This window comes from Sitodiplosis mosellana, unplaced genomic scaffold, assembly GCF_009176505.1.
Source record: "Sitodiplosis mosellana isolate CC-2019 unplaced genomic scaffold, AAFC_SMos_1.0 Smas_scaffold_6064, whole genome shotgun sequence".
Taxonomy (NCBI): domain Eukaryota; kingdom Metazoa; phylum Arthropoda; class Insecta; order Diptera; family Cecidomyiidae; genus Sitodiplosis; species Sitodiplosis mosellana.
This window is the reverse complement of record NW_022601305.1, coordinates 80532-99324: the sequence shown is the minus strand read 5'-3', so window position 1 is coordinate 99324 and position 18793 is coordinate 80532. Positions and strand designations below refer to the sequence as shown.

At 34.7% G+C, this 18793-nt stretch overlaps 3 protein-coding genes across 8 annotated transcripts; 2 read left to right on the top strand and 1 right to left on the bottom strand.

The window, feature by feature from the left end:
- Positions 1 to 7: 7 nt before the first annotated feature.
- LOC129573413 (inward rectifier potassium channel irk-1-like) lies at positions 8 to 1102 on the bottom strand (the record flags this gene model as incomplete). The annotated part of the gene is made up of 4 exons (XM_055453905.1): positions 885 to 1102; positions 681 to 795; positions 259 to 490; positions 8 to 186 (listed from the first exon to the last, which is right to left on the bottom strand). Coding segments are annotated over exons 1-4 (744 nt in total), but the record flags the coding sequence as incomplete, so codon positions are not given.
- A 374-nt stretch (positions 1103 to 1476) lies between these two features.
- On the top strand, positions 1477 to 11307 carry LOC129573398 (uncharacterized). Of its 6 annotated transcripts, none has more exons than XM_055453888.1 (23): positions 1477 to 2333; positions 2509 to 2555; positions 2682 to 2841; positions 2981 to 3229; positions 3458 to 3504; positions 3723 to 3852; positions 3942 to 4639; positions 4804 to 5357; positions 5496 to 5675; positions 5852 to 6420; positions 6512 to 6549; positions 6679 to 6787; positions 6859 to 7095; positions 7179 to 7225; positions 7352 to 7472; positions 7640 to 8826; positions 8936 to 9403; positions 9587 to 9633; positions 9745 to 9910; positions 10127 to 10351; positions 10453 to 10499; positions 10599 to 10728; positions 11019 to 11307. In XM_055453888.1, the coding sequence occupies exons 1-7, from the start codon at positions 2156 to 2158 to the stop codon at positions 4079 to 4081; spliced, it is 951 nt and encodes a 316-aa protein (XP_055309863.1). In that variant the 5' UTR covers positions 1477 to 2155; the 3' UTR covers positions 4082 to 4639; positions 4804 to 5357; positions 5496 to 5675; positions 5852 to 6420; positions 6512 to 6549; positions 6679 to 6787; positions 6859 to 7095; positions 7179 to 7225; positions 7352 to 7472; positions 7640 to 8826; positions 8936 to 9403; positions 9587 to 9633; positions 9745 to 9910; positions 10127 to 10351; positions 10453 to 10499; positions 10599 to 10728; positions 11019 to 11307. The 6 variants fall into 6 exon arrangements, with proteins under 6 accessions (XP_055309863.1, XP_055309864.1, XP_055309862.1 ...); XM_055453889.1 differs by having other exon boundaries at positions 4734 to 5357; XM_055453887.1 differs by having other exon boundaries at positions 3942 to 5357; positions 10170 to 10351.
- Positions 11308 to 11814: 507 nt separating this feature from the next.
- LOC129573397 (glutathione hydrolase 1 proenzyme-like) lies at positions 11815 to 16783 on the top strand. Its single transcript, XM_055453882.1, has 11 exons — positions 11815 to 12018; positions 13317 to 13435; positions 13651 to 13890; positions 13949 to 14365; positions 14477 to 14680; positions 15002 to 15192; positions 15258 to 15304; positions 15431 to 15621; positions 15727 to 15967; positions 16090 to 16203; positions 16297 to 16783. Exons 2-11 carry the CDS (start codon positions 13347 to 13349, stop codon positions 16441 to 16443), a joined length of 1881 nt encoding a protein of 626 aa, XP_055309857.1. The 5' UTR covers positions 11815 to 12018; positions 13317 to 13346; the 3' UTR covers positions 16444 to 16783.
- The last annotated feature ends 2010 nt before the right edge of the window (positions 16784 to 18793 follow it).

The following is an 18793-nucleotide window of genomic DNA, read 5'->3' as shown; positions in this document are numbered from 1 at the left end:
CATCTAGATGACATATCACGGCATTTCGTGAGAATAGTAATGTTTGCGCACGTTTCTTGGGCCGTGACAGCTTTGCGAACACAATGCCCACCATAAATGCTTGAATTAATACGCCCAAAATACACTGAATGCATAACGTTAGTATCGCATCGGGACATTGATCCGTAACATAACGAACGCCATAACCTGAAGAAAACAAATAGATCAGTTTCGATTTCGAGAACAACTGACATTAACGTAGGTGTTTAAGATAGTTACCTATTGTGTATTGTGTTTCAACGGAAAATAAGAAAGTGGTCGTAACACTTTTGAGTTCTGCAACGCAAGGAATGAATGTTTTATTGACAGGTCTCATACCGGGCAGATCGTTGTGTGTATAGGCAATGAGCCACCAAATTCCAGCAAACACTGACCATGTACCAATGAAGCTCATGGCAAACGCAAATATCGTCCAACGCCATTTCACATCGACTAATGTCGTGAAAATATCCTTATGAAACGAGCACAACACAAATGGAATGAAAATACAAATTAATTGATAAATTCAACATTAAAATCATCGCTGACGATGAATATTGATTCCAATTTGGTCTTTATGAATATATTTTCGCTTGTTTTTATTCTTTTTCCCTGAAGGAAAAATGCAATTGCATTTTATTTCGGAATTATGATTAGTTTACCTGAAAATATCTTCTACGCAGCTTGGCCACGTTTCCCTGAACAACATTACTATCGCCATATTTGAATACGATACGCTTTCGTGCCCGTCGTGAAGAGAACAGTATTTGATGGTATCTGCAAAGTGATTTCTTTGAAAAGCTTCTTCCTTGCATCGGTGGAACAAATAGGAAAAATTGATTTGATATGTTTTCGCTATAAATTACCTAGTGGTTTGGCTGGATGACTCGGCAGCAGTTTTAATTGATGAACGGATTTGATTATGAATCGAGCCAATCCTGGAGTCGGATTTAATAAGGTCGATTAAGCTTTTGGGAGCATATACCTCACCATGATAAATCAGTTTGGACCACCCTAATGTGTATGGCACAATTTTGCATCCAACAGATACTGGCGCGTGTCTAGTGACACTGTCTACGTGCATATTTACATGTAAAAGAATGTTATTCACCAAATAAGATAAACAAAGATCGCTGAATTATTTTTTATACATATTCCACGAAAAGTGATTTGTTATCTGCAAAAAAAAGAAGAAAAAAGGAGAAAAGCCAATGTTTTTATTATTTTGATGATATTCACCACTCGGATAAACATGATGAAATTTTTCTTCGAAATGCATTGAAATCAAAAAATGAAATTTTGAAGTAGTCAAACAATAGTAAATGTCTATTTTTATTAAGACATTTTTAATACGTAGAATATACCAAAGGATCGAAAATAATATAGCAAATGATCGCAGCAAATGTGTTTGAATGTGTTGACTTCTATTTCATGCAGGTTTACTCAGCTGGTGATGATTCGCATGAGCACGAAGAAAGGCAAAGCAAAAACGATTTTTCGCATTACGAAATTCGCACACATTGAATGAATAAACAAATGACCGAATTTGATGTGGTCATCATGTGGTCGATGTTCGTATCGATGTATGAGTGCCTGTGATAACATGTGTTTGTAAACCAGTTTCCAAACAAATATTTCGCGCCGGTCAATGCTGCATTTGTGTTACAGTGAGTAGCAATACTACACTGTAGTATCACACAAGATACAACCACGGTGTTTCTGATCGTCCAATGTGATCCAGTGTTGTTCTTAGAATTGTAAAGAATTTCTTCACTTACGAACGAAAGAAAGATTCTGAACATCTCTTCTCAGTATGAGCAATACATTTTTTTTATTGATTTGATTTTCGAAAACACAGTAAAAAAAACGCAAGTGAAATTTATTTCGATTGTTTGTGTTATAGCCGCGAATTTGATTTGAATATTAAGAACATCGCTGTCTGAAGCGTATTTTGTTTACTTTATCAAGGTCAATTTGCAAATCCATATTGATACTGTCAAATGCAATTTAATCTATTCAACCAGTATCGAAAGGCTTTCCATGAAAGCAGACATATTTATCAATGTTCAAGCATTGGTCGACAACCAAAACGGAATTTTTGGTCGAAAAAGGATAAATTATCATAAAATAATTCAAAATGAATAACGATCAAACGAATGGTGATGCTAAACTATCGATAGCCAAAAATGTGGCCATTTGGACGGGTCTAATATACAGCGTTGGAATCGTAGTGTTTTTTGCAAATGTGTCTCCGAATGAAGACAATTTCCCTGGTGCAAAGTCTATTATGGTTAGATGCATGTATTTCACGCTTGGTAAGTTTTGAATTCGATCATTTATCGGATTCAATCGAAAATTAATTTTGAAATTATATATATTAATACAACAGAAAGACTTTCTGAGAAAGTTTTGGAAAAAAAATATATAATTTTCTATTTTGTAAACATAAAAGTTTTAAAATGGTTTGAATATATTCATTTGCATTGACAGTGTCCAATTGTGTCGCATTCGCATTGTGGATATTTGGATACATTCAAGTAAGTGTAATCGATACATTGAGAAATTTAGCTAAAAAAATAATGATCGGATCGATTTTAACTGTTAAGTTTGACCAAGAAAAAACGTTCAAAACAAAAATTGTTTTACCTTTTTCGTTGTAACAGAAAAGAACGCGACTCACGGCAGTAGCATTGATACTTTGGAATGTACCTTTAAATCTCTGGACAGGCTTTACGCTTTTCTCACTTACAATTATACTCGTGCTCGAGAGGAATTTTTCTATTTATGAAGGCAACTCTGATATTTTGATTGTTACTTTAACAGGTAGGAGTTCGAATTTTGGTCCAAAATCCTTTCGTAGAATCAAAGGATCACATCAAGTCTTTAAAAATTATAAATATATCAACATTCGTCGATACTTGTCAATATATCGCACATATCTATTTATCCGATATCTTTTTAGCACTTTTCGTGGCTCTTTACATTGCCTTGATCATAATTTATCGACGAAATAAAAGATCTGCCCATAAAAACACTGCGGACAATCCACAATTGCGTAAAATTCATGAAGAAAACAGTACATTTTATTGGAAATGCGTGGCAATAGCAGTCGATTGGCTGATAATGTCAGTCATAAACATATTTTTATTGGGTGTTTTTATATGGAAAGTAAATGGTCTAATTGAGTTCTTATTGTCACTCCTGGGGATGGGTAAGTTTGTTGTCGATGGCTGTTGTGTAATATTGGGTACTATTTGACATATTGATTTTTTTTCAAACTAAATGGATGGATTGATTCATCGTCGATGAATATGACTGAATGATTAGAATTTGGCCAACCATTCGAAATTACGTTGAATGATAGAAATAGATTTTTTTCTTTTTCAAAAAACCCGTAGAATTGAACACAACCAAATTATTCCGTTTTTTTTTTCTGCAGTTTTAAACTTTGGTTCCGCTGTACTTTGGCTGATTGGTGTGAACAAGGTAAATCCAACAAATTCGAAAATACTGTCTATTTTCTTTTTCAGAATCCTCCATCCGGGCTGAATTCAAAAAAGCTCTCAAAAATGAATTTGAGTTGAATGAAACAAAAACGAGAATCATAAACATTGTATTTTGTAGACGTATCCAAACTCATGATCTATACTGCAATGGTAATGCTAAAGAATTCAATCAATACAATTTTATTCTCGTTTCAATAGAACTCCACCCGATGTATGTTATTGCCGTTCGTACTTTGGGGTTTGATGCTAGCTATATGGATATTTATCATGTCAATGATTGTCATTCACCGTACGGAAACTAATACATGCGTGTTCATTGCCGCAACCAGTATGATTTGAATCACTTTTTAATTAGAAATAAATGCATATATCAAATTTTTACACTTTATCCATTTTCTCAATAATTTTTTGGTCTAGTTTTCTGGATAATTGTGTATTTCATCGCTGTGTTGAGCTTTGTAGCAGTTTTGAGAGCTGATCGAAAGCAAACAGTGCAGAATTCAAATAATTATGTTGAAATTGATGTTATCCCCGTTAAAATAATTTTGTTGAAATAAAGATTGACCTAAAGCAAATAGAAAATTCTACACCGAAATGTGTCAGCGATAGTAGTTGCATCGTTGATACGGGAATTTGTGTATGAAGATCGATCACTGATCTTGTGCACGTAAGTTCATTTAACGAGAAAAAATTTCATGGGGAATTCCAATCCATTCATCTCTCCGATCCTTACGCATCAACATTCTTATAAATTATCACAACGAGTGTGTTTTCCGTCGCCAAAATCGCATATATACTATGGATAATCAAATAACCTGTAAAAAGCATATAACATGTAAAAATTTGATGCGGTCATCATGCAACCGATGGTCGTATCAATGTATGAGTGCCTGTAATAACTCGTGTTTGTAAACCAGTTTCCAAACCAATATTTCACAGCGGTCATTGTGGCGATTGCATTGCAGTGTGTAGTATCACACAAGCTGCAGACGCAGCCACAGTGTTTCTGATCGTTCGATGTAAAATTCAATCTTGTTCTTGTTAGAATTGTGAAGAATTGGATTACTTAAGAGCGAAAGAAAGATCTTGAAACATTCCACCTCTTCTTCGTCTGAGTAATAGATTTTTTTATTGATTTTGAATTTTGAATACGCAGTGAAAAAACAAACGCAAATGAATTTTATTTTGATTGTTTGATCTGTCTTATAGCCGAGAATTTGTTTTGAATATTAAGAAAATCACTGTCTGAAGCGTGTATTTTGTTTACTTTGATTTCGAGGTCAATTAATATTTCATGTATACAATTCGTTGCAAATCGATGGCTGTAGCTGAGAATGTCAAATGCGATTTAATCAATCAAACAGAAAACCAGTATCGAAAGGCTTTCCATAAAAGCAGGCACATTTTATTGATGTTCAAGCATTGGTTAACAACCAAAACGGAATTTACATATATTGAAAAAGGATAAATTTTCATAGAAAATGAATAGTGACCAATCGAATGATGATTCCAAACGTTCGATAGCCGAAAATGTGGTCATTTGGACGGGTTTAATAAACAGCGTTGGACTTGTAGTGTTTTTTGCAAATGTGTCTCCGAAGGAAGACAATTTCACGGATGGATACATGTATTTTACGCTCGATAAGTTTTATATTCTGCAATTTATTGGATTCAATTGAAAAGTTATTTCGAATTTGTTGAAACAAAATTTTCGGAAGAAAAACACAATTTTATAGTTTATACACATAAAAGTTTTAAAAGCGTTAAAAAAAACATTCATTAACAGTTCTTAATTGTGTTGCATTCGCGTTGTGGTTACTGGGAATGCTTGAAGTAAGTGTAATTGAAATAATATCGATGTATAAAAATTAGCAAAGAAAGAATGGTGTCGAATGGATTTAATCTCTGAAGTTTGACCAAAAAAACAACGCTCAAAACAAAAATTGTTTCACTTTTTTTTCGTTGCAACAGAAAAGAACGCGAGCTATGGATTGTTCAATTAGCTTAATAGCTTGGGGAATTCTACTGAATCTTTGGACAGGCCTAGCTCTTTTATTCAGGTCCACGATATTGCTAGATAGAATGAAGAGAGTTTTAAAAGGAGATCATATTATGAAAACAACGCTGAAATTTGGAGTGTCCCGGTCACAGGTAGAATAAAATCGAATTTGAAGAAATGGAATGAATAATAACAACTAACAACGTTCACCGTCATTCGTCTCTATATCGCACATATTCAACAATTCAACGAATCAACAACAACACGTTTGAAATTCACATTTGATTTCTTGAAACTGTCGGAATAACACGCAATTTTTTATCGAAAGATAATTTTTCTGTTTTCATAATATAAGAGACTTTTATAGAAAAGATAAATCGAGACTTCTGTGTTTTCAAATGAAACGGTACTCTTGAACTTTTTAATTAGCTTCCGAGTTCGAAACAGATACATACATTGTGAAAAAGGACATAACTAGGATATTGGCATTGATTCGAAACAATTTTCAGGGATAATTTCAAGCTTTTATTCAAATTCGTGGCAAAAAATTTGCGATAATGGAACTAAAATATTGCCGTCGTTTCCATGAGAAAAAACAACAGTACAAAGTTAATGAATAGAAACCAAATACGATAACGGAAAAGTTTAAAAGATAACAAAACGTTTTGATAAGAAACCGGCAACTGTGTTTGAATATTTTGAAGACTTTGCTTTAAATCAAAATGGAAAGCGGTCGATGGAATCGTCGAAAACGTGTAATAGCGGGAAAAGTAGCAGCTTGTGTTGGGTTTATTTATAGTGTTGGGCTTGTAGTATTTTTTGGATCGATTTCCCAATTGAAAACAGAAGATGACCAAACGAGAAAAATTATGATGAGATCCATGTATTTCATAATTTGTAAGCTTAATTCGTTTTTGATTCATATGTTTATGTGTTGTGAACTTTTATCGGCATGTATTAATGTTGAAGTCTCTTTAAAAAATTACAGTCTTCAATTGGATAGGCATTTTTTCGTGTATCGTTAAAGTGAGTAATTCAAATTGCTTTATTTACTGTGTTTCCGTTTACTTTTTCTTTCACATCCATATCAGATTTGAGGTTCAATCAGTTTATCAACATCATTTTTGATTCACTCTCTCTCTCTCTCTCTCTTAGAACAAACGAGTATTCGTGGTGGCTTCGTTGATTTTTTGCAAATTCCTCTGGACATTTGTACGCCTTCATGAGAACGAGACAAATTACATTATGATTTTCATAATTACAAGTGGGTATCAGTTCAGGGAAAAAACAGCAAAAAGTGAATTCATTTTTTTCAACATTTCCTTATTCGTTTAGCACTGTGTGTGGCTCTTTGCGTTATTCTGATTATGAGCAATCGAATAATCAACAGATTAATTGAAAAAAATACGTTGGAAAGTTCACAATCAGTCGAATTGTATGGAGAAAGTAGGAAATGCGTTGCGATAGCACTCAATTGGCTGATGATAGCATTCATCAATGGGACGGTAATATTATTCATAGCTATAATCTATTTACCCGAATCATTTGCATTGATCGCTGTTTTAACGATTGGTAAGTCTTTCGCGGAGATTTTTGTCGGAATCGAAATCGCAGAGACTTTCCTCACAAATTAATAATAAAGAAAGTTTTTACAGCTCTGAACATTGCTATGACGATGGCTTGGCTACATAAAATAAACAATGTAAGTTGAATCGATTTTTTTCCGCAAAATTTGCAAGAAACGAAGTAAATATTTCAATTTGGCAAAATAATGTATATTTCGATTCAAATTGATCCGAAATCATCTCTCTCTCTCTCAATCAAACAGAACAACTCAGGACGTACGGCCACAGTGATTTGGTTCGGTTTGCTATTTGGTCTTTGGACGTTCCATTTATGCTGTACACAGAACGGATGGACAAATGCATACAGATTCACAGCATTGATAGGTATTCCACGAATGAACCATGAAAAGATATTTACAATTTCACCTCTAATATATTGTTGATTCGATAACACTTATTATTTGAAATCTTTTTTAATCGAAACAACTTGTAACCTTGTTATTTGGTTCTCAAAAATCGTTATTTTCTCATTGCCTCCATCAATTTTTCAGTATTTTGTGTGATTTCATACTTCGGCCTAACAAAGAGCTGTCTACCATTCAAGCGACGGAACCAAAAATGTACGATTTCACGGAGTCCGTCAGGATGGTACGTTGCATATAAAGCAACACATCGAAAGCAATCAAAATGAATGCTAATACCCAATATTTCTTCACTCAACGATACCCAGCAAAAGGCCCATTCAAAACAAATCGCAATTTAGTAGCAAATATAATTATTGGGCTCAGAAGTCACCGTTCTTCATGACATGAAGGAACAAAACACAAGAATGAGAGAAAAACGTTGATTTTCCGCTCGAAATGTGGAAACAGTCAATGACAGATAGGTGAGGATATATGCTGAGCATAGAAACTCAGCAAGCTGAGATTGGGATATTTTGACATTGTGACGTGCTATTCAAACAAATTTATGATGGAGAGGAGTTTGAAACACATTTCCATTACACTCCAAGGCTCCATCAACACTCTACCAAAATTCTACAAAAATTTGCACGAATAGCAAGTCACAAAATCCAAACGTCCCAATCTCAGCTTGCTGAGTTCATATATCCTCTAGCTATCTGTCATCGACTGTGTGGAAATGCGTTTTACACACGCAGCGACTGTGTGACTGAACCAGCCGTCGCCAAAACTCAAACGTATCGCTTTGCATTTTTAAAGCACGTAAAATTATGTGCGTTTGTCGTCAAGTCGCATTCTCTGTTTTTTATAAAGGTAATCTTTTTAAATAAGCGCCCCTCTCAAATACATCCATGTTGACAAAATGATTTGAAACACGTGCGTTTTTGTATGGATTTTTAGAGAAGAAAAAAACGCTAAATGGTTCGACGATTAAAATCTAAAATCACAAGCACAATCACATAATCACAACGAGTGCCGACGTTACGCAGCTTGCGTTGATAATCGTGTTTGTGTATACATGAATGTGCATGTGTATGTGAGTTCTTGAGCATATATGTTTTCTAAAAATAAACAAACAAGTAAACACATAATGCAAATGCCAATGCCAATGCCAACCGGCATAGAAAGTTGATTAGCACAAGCAGTATCACACAAGCGGCGAACGAATCAGTCGTTCTATCAGTTCTTTTACTTTTAATTTTCTTCCGTTTGATGAACGATTGTGAATTTTTTTTCGTTGAATTCGTTGAATTGGCCGAAAATTCTTTAAAAAAAAGGTCTGAACTGGTATAGTTGTTCTCAGTCAAAATTCGTGCAATTTTTCATATTAAAAATCATTTCAATTGGACAAATTGGTTGATTTAATTCTTTTCATTTGTTGAACAGTGAAAATTTCGCCCAAAAAAAAGCAACGGAATTTCTCTTTTATGCGTGTTATGCAACAACTCGCATCTAGTGATTGAGTGATCAAGTAAACTGGAGAGAGCTAGACTAAACCAGAGTGATTTTTGGCTGCGTTCCAAGATAATCTTATCAGAAATTCATTTCGTTCACGTGAACTACACACAATTGGCGTTTTTCATCTATATTTAAAACTGGGCCACAGCACGAACATCGAACCATTTCTTGTGTGAATTTTGGCAATTCGTGTTAGCTGACATAAGTGAGACGTTAAAATGGAAAACAGTCAATCTAAGGGTGTTTCAAGCCGAGGAATTTCAAAAATGGCCAATGTCTTGGGTATTGTGTACACCGTTAGCGTTATAGCAGCTATTGTAGTTCCCACTATGACAGCATATGCAGATGATGCGATTTTTATGAAATCATGGCTTCGATTCACATACATAACTTTCTGTAAGTTTTTCTGTTCGCATTATTTCGTGATTTTCTTTCGAGAAGATCATTTCATTGATCATTTTACATGCATGACCAATTGACCATTGACCAGTGCGATGAAATGCGCTAAACTGATTGTTTTTTTACTTTAAAAAAACTGGTGTTTGAAAACAATTCAATGAATTTTCGCTCAATTTTCAGTCCTTTACTTCGTTGGTCTTATTCTATGGATCTCTTCAATTTCGCTCGTAAGTAGGACGATTTTCGCTAGATGTGCACCATTGGAGAACTTTTCCAATCTACGTTTTTAAAGTTGAAGAATATCAACCGAATTTATGAAATCTCTTGCATTTTTACAGAGTGAATCTGGATTTATGGCGGCGTCGTTGATCTTCTACGGTCTCCCAATGGTTTACTGGATGAACGACATATTCTTTGGAATACTTTACTATCTTACCACGGGAATATCATATGGATATAAATATGATCCGTCTCTTCATCATATTGCAGTAGTTCTTACAGCAGGTACACGGTACAGCAAGTGATTCGAAAACTTTACAGTCTTTCCGAGACCATGTGCAGCGTTCATTGCTCATACTGTTGCGACATTGAACGTTTCTAATTGAACCAAATGAAGAAATGAACATTTCAAACACAAAACCTGTTCTCTAAAAAAACCATCACGAATAATTTGATCTGTCACGAATTTGGCTCCGAATTTTCGTTTCTCAATATTTCTAGTGTTCTTTATGGCTTTTTATTTCGTGCTACTGACGTGTTACAGTTCATTGAAGAATACATATACAAGAAACACATCTGAACAACAACAATTCGATGGCGGTTTTGACTGGACAGTCGCTGGATTTGCGGTTAGTTTGGTGATGTTTGCATTCATAGTTGGTGCAACACGGTTTTGTTCGGGATTGCCGTCGGGAATTGTGTATGCCGGTGTAATTGGCTTTGGTGGTGAGTTTAATGCTTTTCAAGGAAATGTGTTTCGGAAGTTTTTTTTTTAATGAAATTTGTATTTTCATCATTTCTAAAAAAAAATTTAAACTTATTTTCAGTCGTAAATATAGGGATGACGATCGTATGGTGGTTGGGTGTTGTAAATGTATGGGATAAATCAATTTTTAATGATTCTTAACAATGGAATTGATATTCCATTCAATTGAGATATCTAATAAATGAACGTTTCTTCGGTGTTTAATAGGCGGGAAGAAAACGAATGCTGACAAGCTTGATTTTTTGGTTTTTGTTTTTCTCACTTTTGATTATCCTTGAAATTTATGCGAGTTGCTCTTTGGAAGGCTTTTTGACAGGTGGCATCTATTTTACTGCAGGTAAAATCACCAAAGATTTCAATGATTGTGTAATAAGGTTAATTTAATTGATAAGGCTTAGAGTAATTAAAAAAAAAACACTTTATGTTAATTCATCATTTCAAAACAGAAAGCTCAAAACTTTCCATCAAACATTGAAAATGTTGACTTGAATAAAAAGCACATTTTCTTTTGGTTGTCTTTCCAGCATGCTATATATGCTATAAATTGTCCAAAATTCGGAGCTTTCCAAATCCGTGCTTTATCAAAACCATTCAATAATTTCAAATCATCTCTTTTCTTCCATCCAGGTTGCTTTGTGGCATTATACATCTTCGCCGTGATGACGTACATTTCGATAATGAAAGCGAAATTATTGGGAGTTAATAAGAGATTAAACCTAGAGTATAGTATGATATCAAATGGAAACAAAGAACTGCATGTTTAGTTTGAAGATCAACTGTGTTTCGTTTAAACACGGTTCATTGACAGACGTAATGAATCATTCAAAATTTCTTGTGAAAGAAATTAATGCCAATATTAAGTGTTGTTTTGTCGAAAATAACCTCACTTCGAGACAATAAATCGTTTTTAAGAGAATTCCAGTGAGTTTTACTTTCAATCGATTTGTAAATGTTTTTCTCTCTCTATCATAATAAAAAGCGCTCTTCAAGTATGGTAAAGTTTAATCGCCGAAAAGAATAATAGCAAGAACGCTTTTTCTGTGGTTTCAAAAAGCTTCTGGCGCCTGCTCTCTTAAAAGGATGTACCAAATACTAATAATTTTTCAAGTAACTAATTGTAAGCAGATTTCTATTTATTTGAAAACTGATTTTTAGTAAAGAAAATTAAATTAAGCCGGACTGTCCGTTCAGAGCCCTTGTAAGTAGCGATTGTTGCTAACGAACGCTTATCAAAAACGGAAAATGAGAATGTATGATGCAATTTTGCATTGTGGGCAATATTAAAGCTATCAATTGCATATTTTAAGTATTATATGAATAGTGATAAGCGGTGAACACAATCGGTTGTTGCAATGTGACACTTTGATGTCATTTGGGAGGTGTTTCAACGCTTGTATAAATTATAAATTGTAAGGTGAATTGCATTCAGTCTGTGATGAGACGGAGAAATGAATATTCAAATGAGCATTGTATCGAGAGACTGAAATTAGTTGGTTAATGCCGGGTGTGTTAATAGTTTGTTGTTTGTAGCAACAAACTCCTGCTCTCTCTTGAAGTGTTAAATTCTGTCATTTTTTTTCGTTTTACTTGGTTCCTTGTTGCCATTTTTGTGGCTTATTTTTGAAATGTAAGTTTTCTAAATTGTTTTTTCTTTTGTTTTGTGTCAATTGATCGTAAATTATAATTAAAATAAACATATTTTAATGAAATGAAGTGCATCAGTGACTCATCCAATTATCACATTATGTATAATTACATCCATCGTGTGTGCGTGCGATATTATGATGAAACAATTTTTTGGACAGAATCAATACACCGTACAAAATTGCAATCAACTTATTATTATTTATTGATTTTATCGTCTACTTTGATCATACATTGTAATATTCGGTGAGTGTCATTAAAAAAATATCCACACTCATCTAGTGCGTGAGACGCATGATCACTCATTTAGTGAGTGAGACGCATGCGGATGGGATGAAGCAAAGCGAAAGGGAAGCGCGCAACTAGAACATAGAGTCAATGGGTACTACGTGTTTGTGTTCGTGTCCGTATTCTAACGACGGAGTGACGAAATGTATGCGCACTATATCTTTCGTTCGTATGGAGTTGCCCGCTTCTCTTTCGCTTTTCATCTCATCCGCGTGCGTCTCACTCACTAAATGAGTGACCATGCGTCCAAACAAATCAATACTTGTTGTTGTTGTTGTCATGAATTTCGCAACAACAAGAAGTATTGATAGTTCCTTAATTTGCCGCAGATCCTATTTAGGCGCTACCGCTATTCACTGTCACGTCAAATACATTGGTTCTTATGGGAGAGAAGCACAGGTTGCATGCGTCTCACGCACTAGATGAGTTTGGATGTTTTTTAAGTGGCACTCATTGAATATTACAATGTATGACTTTGATAAGCCGACTTGAATTTACAAATTACAGTTGTAAAATGCAGGTTCCAATATTTGCAACAGTTTATGGGAGTGCTCAAGACTGGAGGATATTTTTTCATTGAATGCAAGTGATAAGCACATGATAAAATCTTTGATAAAACGTAGACTGCAATTTATATTATCAATACTTTCGAGAAATGACAATAAATAATATCCATTAACAAGCACCGGTAAATATACAGATGATAATTATTTTTTTATCAGTACAAAAAGTATGGACAACAATACGGTAGAGTTTAAGATTACGAATGGAATTCTCTCTATTTGCTCTAAGTTTCATCTGTCTCAGTTATAAAATCAGATTTTATAAGACAATCGCTTGCTTTCACCGTGTTATAATATTCATTGTGCTATCACTTCTATCTGATAAAATAATTTAGCTGATATCATGGTTTTGATTGTGTCGAGACTGCTTTAATGCAAAAAATGCAATTTGTTTCTCACTATTTTTTTCTTCTGTTTCTCGAACAAACAGTTGTGTACCGCCGAACACGTGAACATAACAATGACAACAATACAAGTTGAATCGACACCACTTGCTGAAAATGTAGGGCCAACCAGTGCGCCGAAACAACGGCACAGCAAACGACGAAGGTAGGCAACAAAAGGGTTACATTTATCAAAAACGTGCATCCAAAAAGCTGAAGCACAGTCTCTCCAATTCACGAGACTAGCTTGTGAGCTGAAACTATTAACTTCAAATGATTTTATTGGGCGATCATCAATTATCATCACCGTGAAAGACACACACCCACTTACTGTGTGTAAAAATTGATTTCACACGCATTTCGCTTTCTCTCTCATTTCAGATCATGTGTTCAATGGTGGAAAGTGTTGCCGACACCGTATAAATTCGTTCTAATCTTAGTCGGTTTGGGCGTGTTGTTGGTAGCGTATTTGTATGTGCAAAAATTATTGAATGATGGACAAATGTCAGATAAAGTCGTATCAAATCCAAAGTATCCATTGCCACTTTCGGCTTCGACATTGTATCAGTTCAAAAATTATGCCATATGCTCCGATTCAGAGCAATGTAGTCAAATCGGGAGGTTTGTCTTCTCCTCTCTGTTTTTCAATGCAATTTTTAATCTGTTTGTTTTCTCCCAGGGATTTTCTTGATCGAGATGGAAATATTTTTGATGCAGCCATTGCAACTCTGTTTTGCAACGGTGTTGCTACGTCTCAAAGTATGGGAATTGGCGGTGGATTCATCATGAATTTTTATATCCATTCGGAACAAAAAGCGTATACACTGAATTCCAAAGAAATGGCGCCGTTGGCCGCCACCGATGACATGTTCAAAACTCCCGATGAATACGTTACCGGGCCGAAAGCGATTGGTGTACCGGGTGAGGTCAAAGGATATTGGGAATTGTATCAGCGATTTGCATCGAAACGATTCAGTTGGAAAGAGCTTATTGAACCGACCATCAAAGTTTGTGAATCAGAAATTAAAGTATCGAAGCATTTGAGTAATTGTATTAAAGTTATGGCACCGAAAATTCTGAAAGAAGATCGATTGAAGTAAGCACCAAACCAACATAAAACAAATGAAATGAAACGACTTGCCGACAACGAGTCGTTAATCATTTCAACATATTTGTACATTTTGTGAATGTTTTCTCTCGTTAAAAGGAGGACTTTCTTCGTGAATGGAACAAATATACCGCGACGTCAGGGTGAACATGTGCAAATGGCGCCGGAATTATGCAAAACCTATAAGTTGATTGCCGAAAATGGCGGTGATGACTTTTACAATGGCACATTGGCTGCTTTAATCGTCGATGATTTGCGAGATCTCGGTAGCATTATTACAAAAGAAGATCTGGAATCGTTCAGGTGAAAGCACACTTCTATGCTAATAGTTTGTCTTTTCTTTCGTCTGCATATACAAATTGAATGAGGTAAAAGTCCTCTAGACGGGAGTTAGAATCTTAATTTAATATGGAGTAACGCTTCTGTGTCCCTCAATCGCTCCAAATATATTATTACTTCTGTTAGTAATAACTCAGAAGTACTTGAATTTTGACCAAAAATTCATTTCCGGTTTCATACTACGTCTATTCAAACTATTTGAGAACAATTTTTTACAATAAATCTGTGTATGTGACTTGAATTCAAGCCAAAAAAAAACTGACTGAATTTGAATTTTATTTGCAGATCAAGATGGGAGGCATCTTTATCAGTGCCTATAAATGATAATACATTGTATGTAACGCCATCAGCGGGTGGGCCACTTGTTGCATTTATACTCAACATTTTAAGCGGATACAACTTGACACGACACGCTATTGCGACCAAAGATGAAGAAATTCGTACACATCATCGGATCATTGAGTCCTTCAAATACGGTAATTGATGAATTCCCCCTCATTCCCTAATCTCCACTTTTTTTTAATAATCATGTCCTTTATAGCATTTGGATATCGAACACAATTGAACGACTCTGGGACAATATCGGAGGTGAGTTTAAACACAATTTAAGCCCGAAAACACATATTTCTGCTTATACTTTTGTACTGAATATTTTTTAACGGAAAGAATAAAATCAAATCAAAGCAACTTCATCTAAAAAAATATCACTTTCAGTTGGTGCATAAAATGTTATCAACCGAGTTTGCTGACCAAATCCGCGAGAAAATCGATGACACAGCCACGTCAGAAGATCCGAAGCATTACGGTGGCGATTTTCAGGTAATTGCGGACAAAGGAACATCGCATGTTTCGATTCTTGCACCGAACGGCGATGCAATTTCCGTTACATCGTCCATTAATGATTAGTAAGTATTGGAATTGAATTCTCCATGTTGCTGATTCAATTAGTCAAATAACGGGTCAATATTAAAATGCATCATATTTTTTTCGAACGCATTTCCATCGTACAGTTTCGGAGTAGGAAAAACGGGCAAACAAACTGGCATTATATTCAACAATGGGATGAACGATTTTGCTGTGAAAGCGTTAAAAAATATGTATGGTTTGCCAGCATCGCCTGGAAATTATATTGCACCACAAAAGCGTGCGATGTCTTCAATGAGTCCAACAATTTTGGCCGATGCTAACGGTGATGTGCGATTGGTGATTGGAGCTGCAGGTGGCACAAGAATTCCAACCGCCATTTCAACGGTAATCAATTCATTTGAACATTGTTTTACACAGACACAAGCGTTCGGATATGTGTTCTATGCATGTTATAGTATTTTTGAAACGCTGATACCATTTTGTAAAATCTTTAAACCGAAATGTAGGTCATTGCGCGATGGCTATGGCTTGGACAAAACATAAAGGAAGCCGTTGATGCACCACGATTACATCATCAACTAATGCCAATGGCAGTGCAATACGAATACGGCACTATACAGGTAAACGATGCTCGTTAACGCGCGCGCACTGACTTCAATCATTCACGTTGTTTTTCATTTATATATTTATTATTTTATGCGATATTATTTCAGAAATTATTGACTGGCCTGGAGTTACTGGGCCACCACGTAGTACATAATTCAGTTGATTTCTCAGTGGTTCGTGCGATTTCAAGGAATCAGACCGGAATTTTCGCCAATGCTGATTACCGGAAAGTCACCGAAGTGGTTGGATTATGAGTTATTAACAAATCAAAGCACACACCGATCATCATCATCAACAACAACAACAACAACGTTAGAATAAAATAACACGAATTCAATCAACCACATTCTTATCACATAAAATGAAAGAGTTTCACCCAGCTCAGCACAAAATTCCGTATCATTTGAAACTTTGGTTTAGTACTAATGTACTACTAGTTAACCGAACAATAGATGGCGAAGTCATATAACATATTTCAATTGTTCAATAAAAATATATTTTATGAGAAAATTAATTTATATTTTTCATCAGAATCTTCCGTGTGTGATTAAACTGAACATTGAATTATTAAAAAAATGAATAAATAAAAAAACAGAACATTTTTGACTATAATTTAGTACTAAGGCTAACAAAAATATTTATTTAAAAACGTCATTTTCGGAGTTTTTCATTGTTTTCACTTAAATGGTAAAAGATAGAGACGTGGTGTTTTCAGCAATGTTGTAGAGTTTGACAAGCTCTATAATTGTCACGAAGACACATATTCCTTATCTCTGATCAATTCGACGAAAACCGCGAAAAACTAATATTTCACGGTTTTTCGCGGTTTTTGGCGGTTTTTCTGGAATTGATAAGAGATAAGGAATATGTGTCTTCGGGACAATTATAGAACTTGTCAAACTCTATAACATTGCTGAAGATACTACGTCTCTATCTTCTACCATTTAAGTGAAAACAATGAAAAACTTCGAAAATGACGTTTTTAAATAAATATTTTTGTTAGCCTTATTTAGTACACTGATTTGACAATTAATGAAAATATTTCAAATTTGTATGGAAGTTACCCGTAAAACACTTCCGATTGGCTTCTAATCTTCCCTAATTTCGACGTCTGGCAAAAAAATGAGATCCTGAAAGTTTCATGCCGATCACATTTGCGGGAGTTTGGTTTCACCATTCGAAATTACGCTGAAAATGGCTCAAAATCGAGCATTTGAAGAATAATCGAAAAGAGGGCGAAAAATCCAGATTTTGGAACCCAGATCTGGCACTATGTTGGGTACCGTTGTAATCAGGAGACCCGTCTCGAGACGACTAGGCCGGTTATACCGCTGAACAAATTTTTTCGTGTCAAAAACTACAACAGTGATATCGATTTGGTATTTTAACCACCATTGATCATCGTTTTAGAAAAAAGTACGGATCAATTGAAATCTGTTTCAACACTACACGTTCCTTTTCTCTCTTTCATCATCAAACTAACAAATACATAATAATTTCAAATGAAATTCAACGAAAAAATATTAAATAAATTGGCCAAATTATTATTGTTCCAATTTTGTTAGTTTGATGAAGAAAGAGAGCAAAGGAACGTGTAGTGTTGAGAGAGTTTTCAATTGGTCCGTACTTTCTCTAAAACGATATTTATTTTTGTATATTTTTAAAATGATCCGTACCGAAAAAATAAACTAAATATGTTAACTGAAAAATACATTGTTACTCATAGGATATTACTATCGGTGCCAGGTGTCGCTAGTGGTATATGCTCTTGCAACAACAGTGTGATTCGATTGTCTCGTGTCATACACAAGCGCCATCTCAATGGCTTCGGGCTGAAACATATATCGATGGCTTTAAAAAAAAAGTTGATGTTTCTAAATAAAATGGCGTTGTTGGTTCAACATCTGCTGACACTTGCTTTGCCTGGGGTTATTGAGATGGCGCTTCGAGCGCATCTCTATATTAAAAAAAACTCACGAAAGTCTCGCTTGCATTCATAGCGATCTACTGTAGTAGCAATGTGTTTTATTAAATTCCCCCGTAATACAGATTCATCAACAGAGGTTTTCTCCACCCGAATCGCCGATCGCTGTGTGTACACAGAAGGAATGAACATGAAAAAAAGAATAATAAAAAATCGAGGGGAAAATCACTCAAAAGTAATTTCTATTTGACAAGTAATTTTTTGGGAATTGATTGAACAAAAAGTAATTTTGAAAGTAGTTTTTCGACTACAAATTACTTTTTATTCGATAAATTACTTTTCTGTTAGAAATTACTTGTCAAAAATATATTTTTCTATGATAAAAAGTAATTTGTAATTCTTTTAAAAAAAGTAATAGTGAAAGTAATTTGTAAAACGAAAGAGTTATTTTCTAGAGTGATTTTCCCCTCGTAATAAACACAGTGCGTCATATTTGATCTTCTGCAAAGGAAGATCTTAATTAAAATTGTCAATGTCACAATAGCAATGGAATTTCTCATTAAGTTAACCAAATGAGAAATGTTTTTATTGTTTGTCGCACGAATTTCTCAATTTTGTAAACATTGATGTAGGTCGATGGAAAGCTAATTGAAATTGTTAAAATATTTTCAGTCAAAATT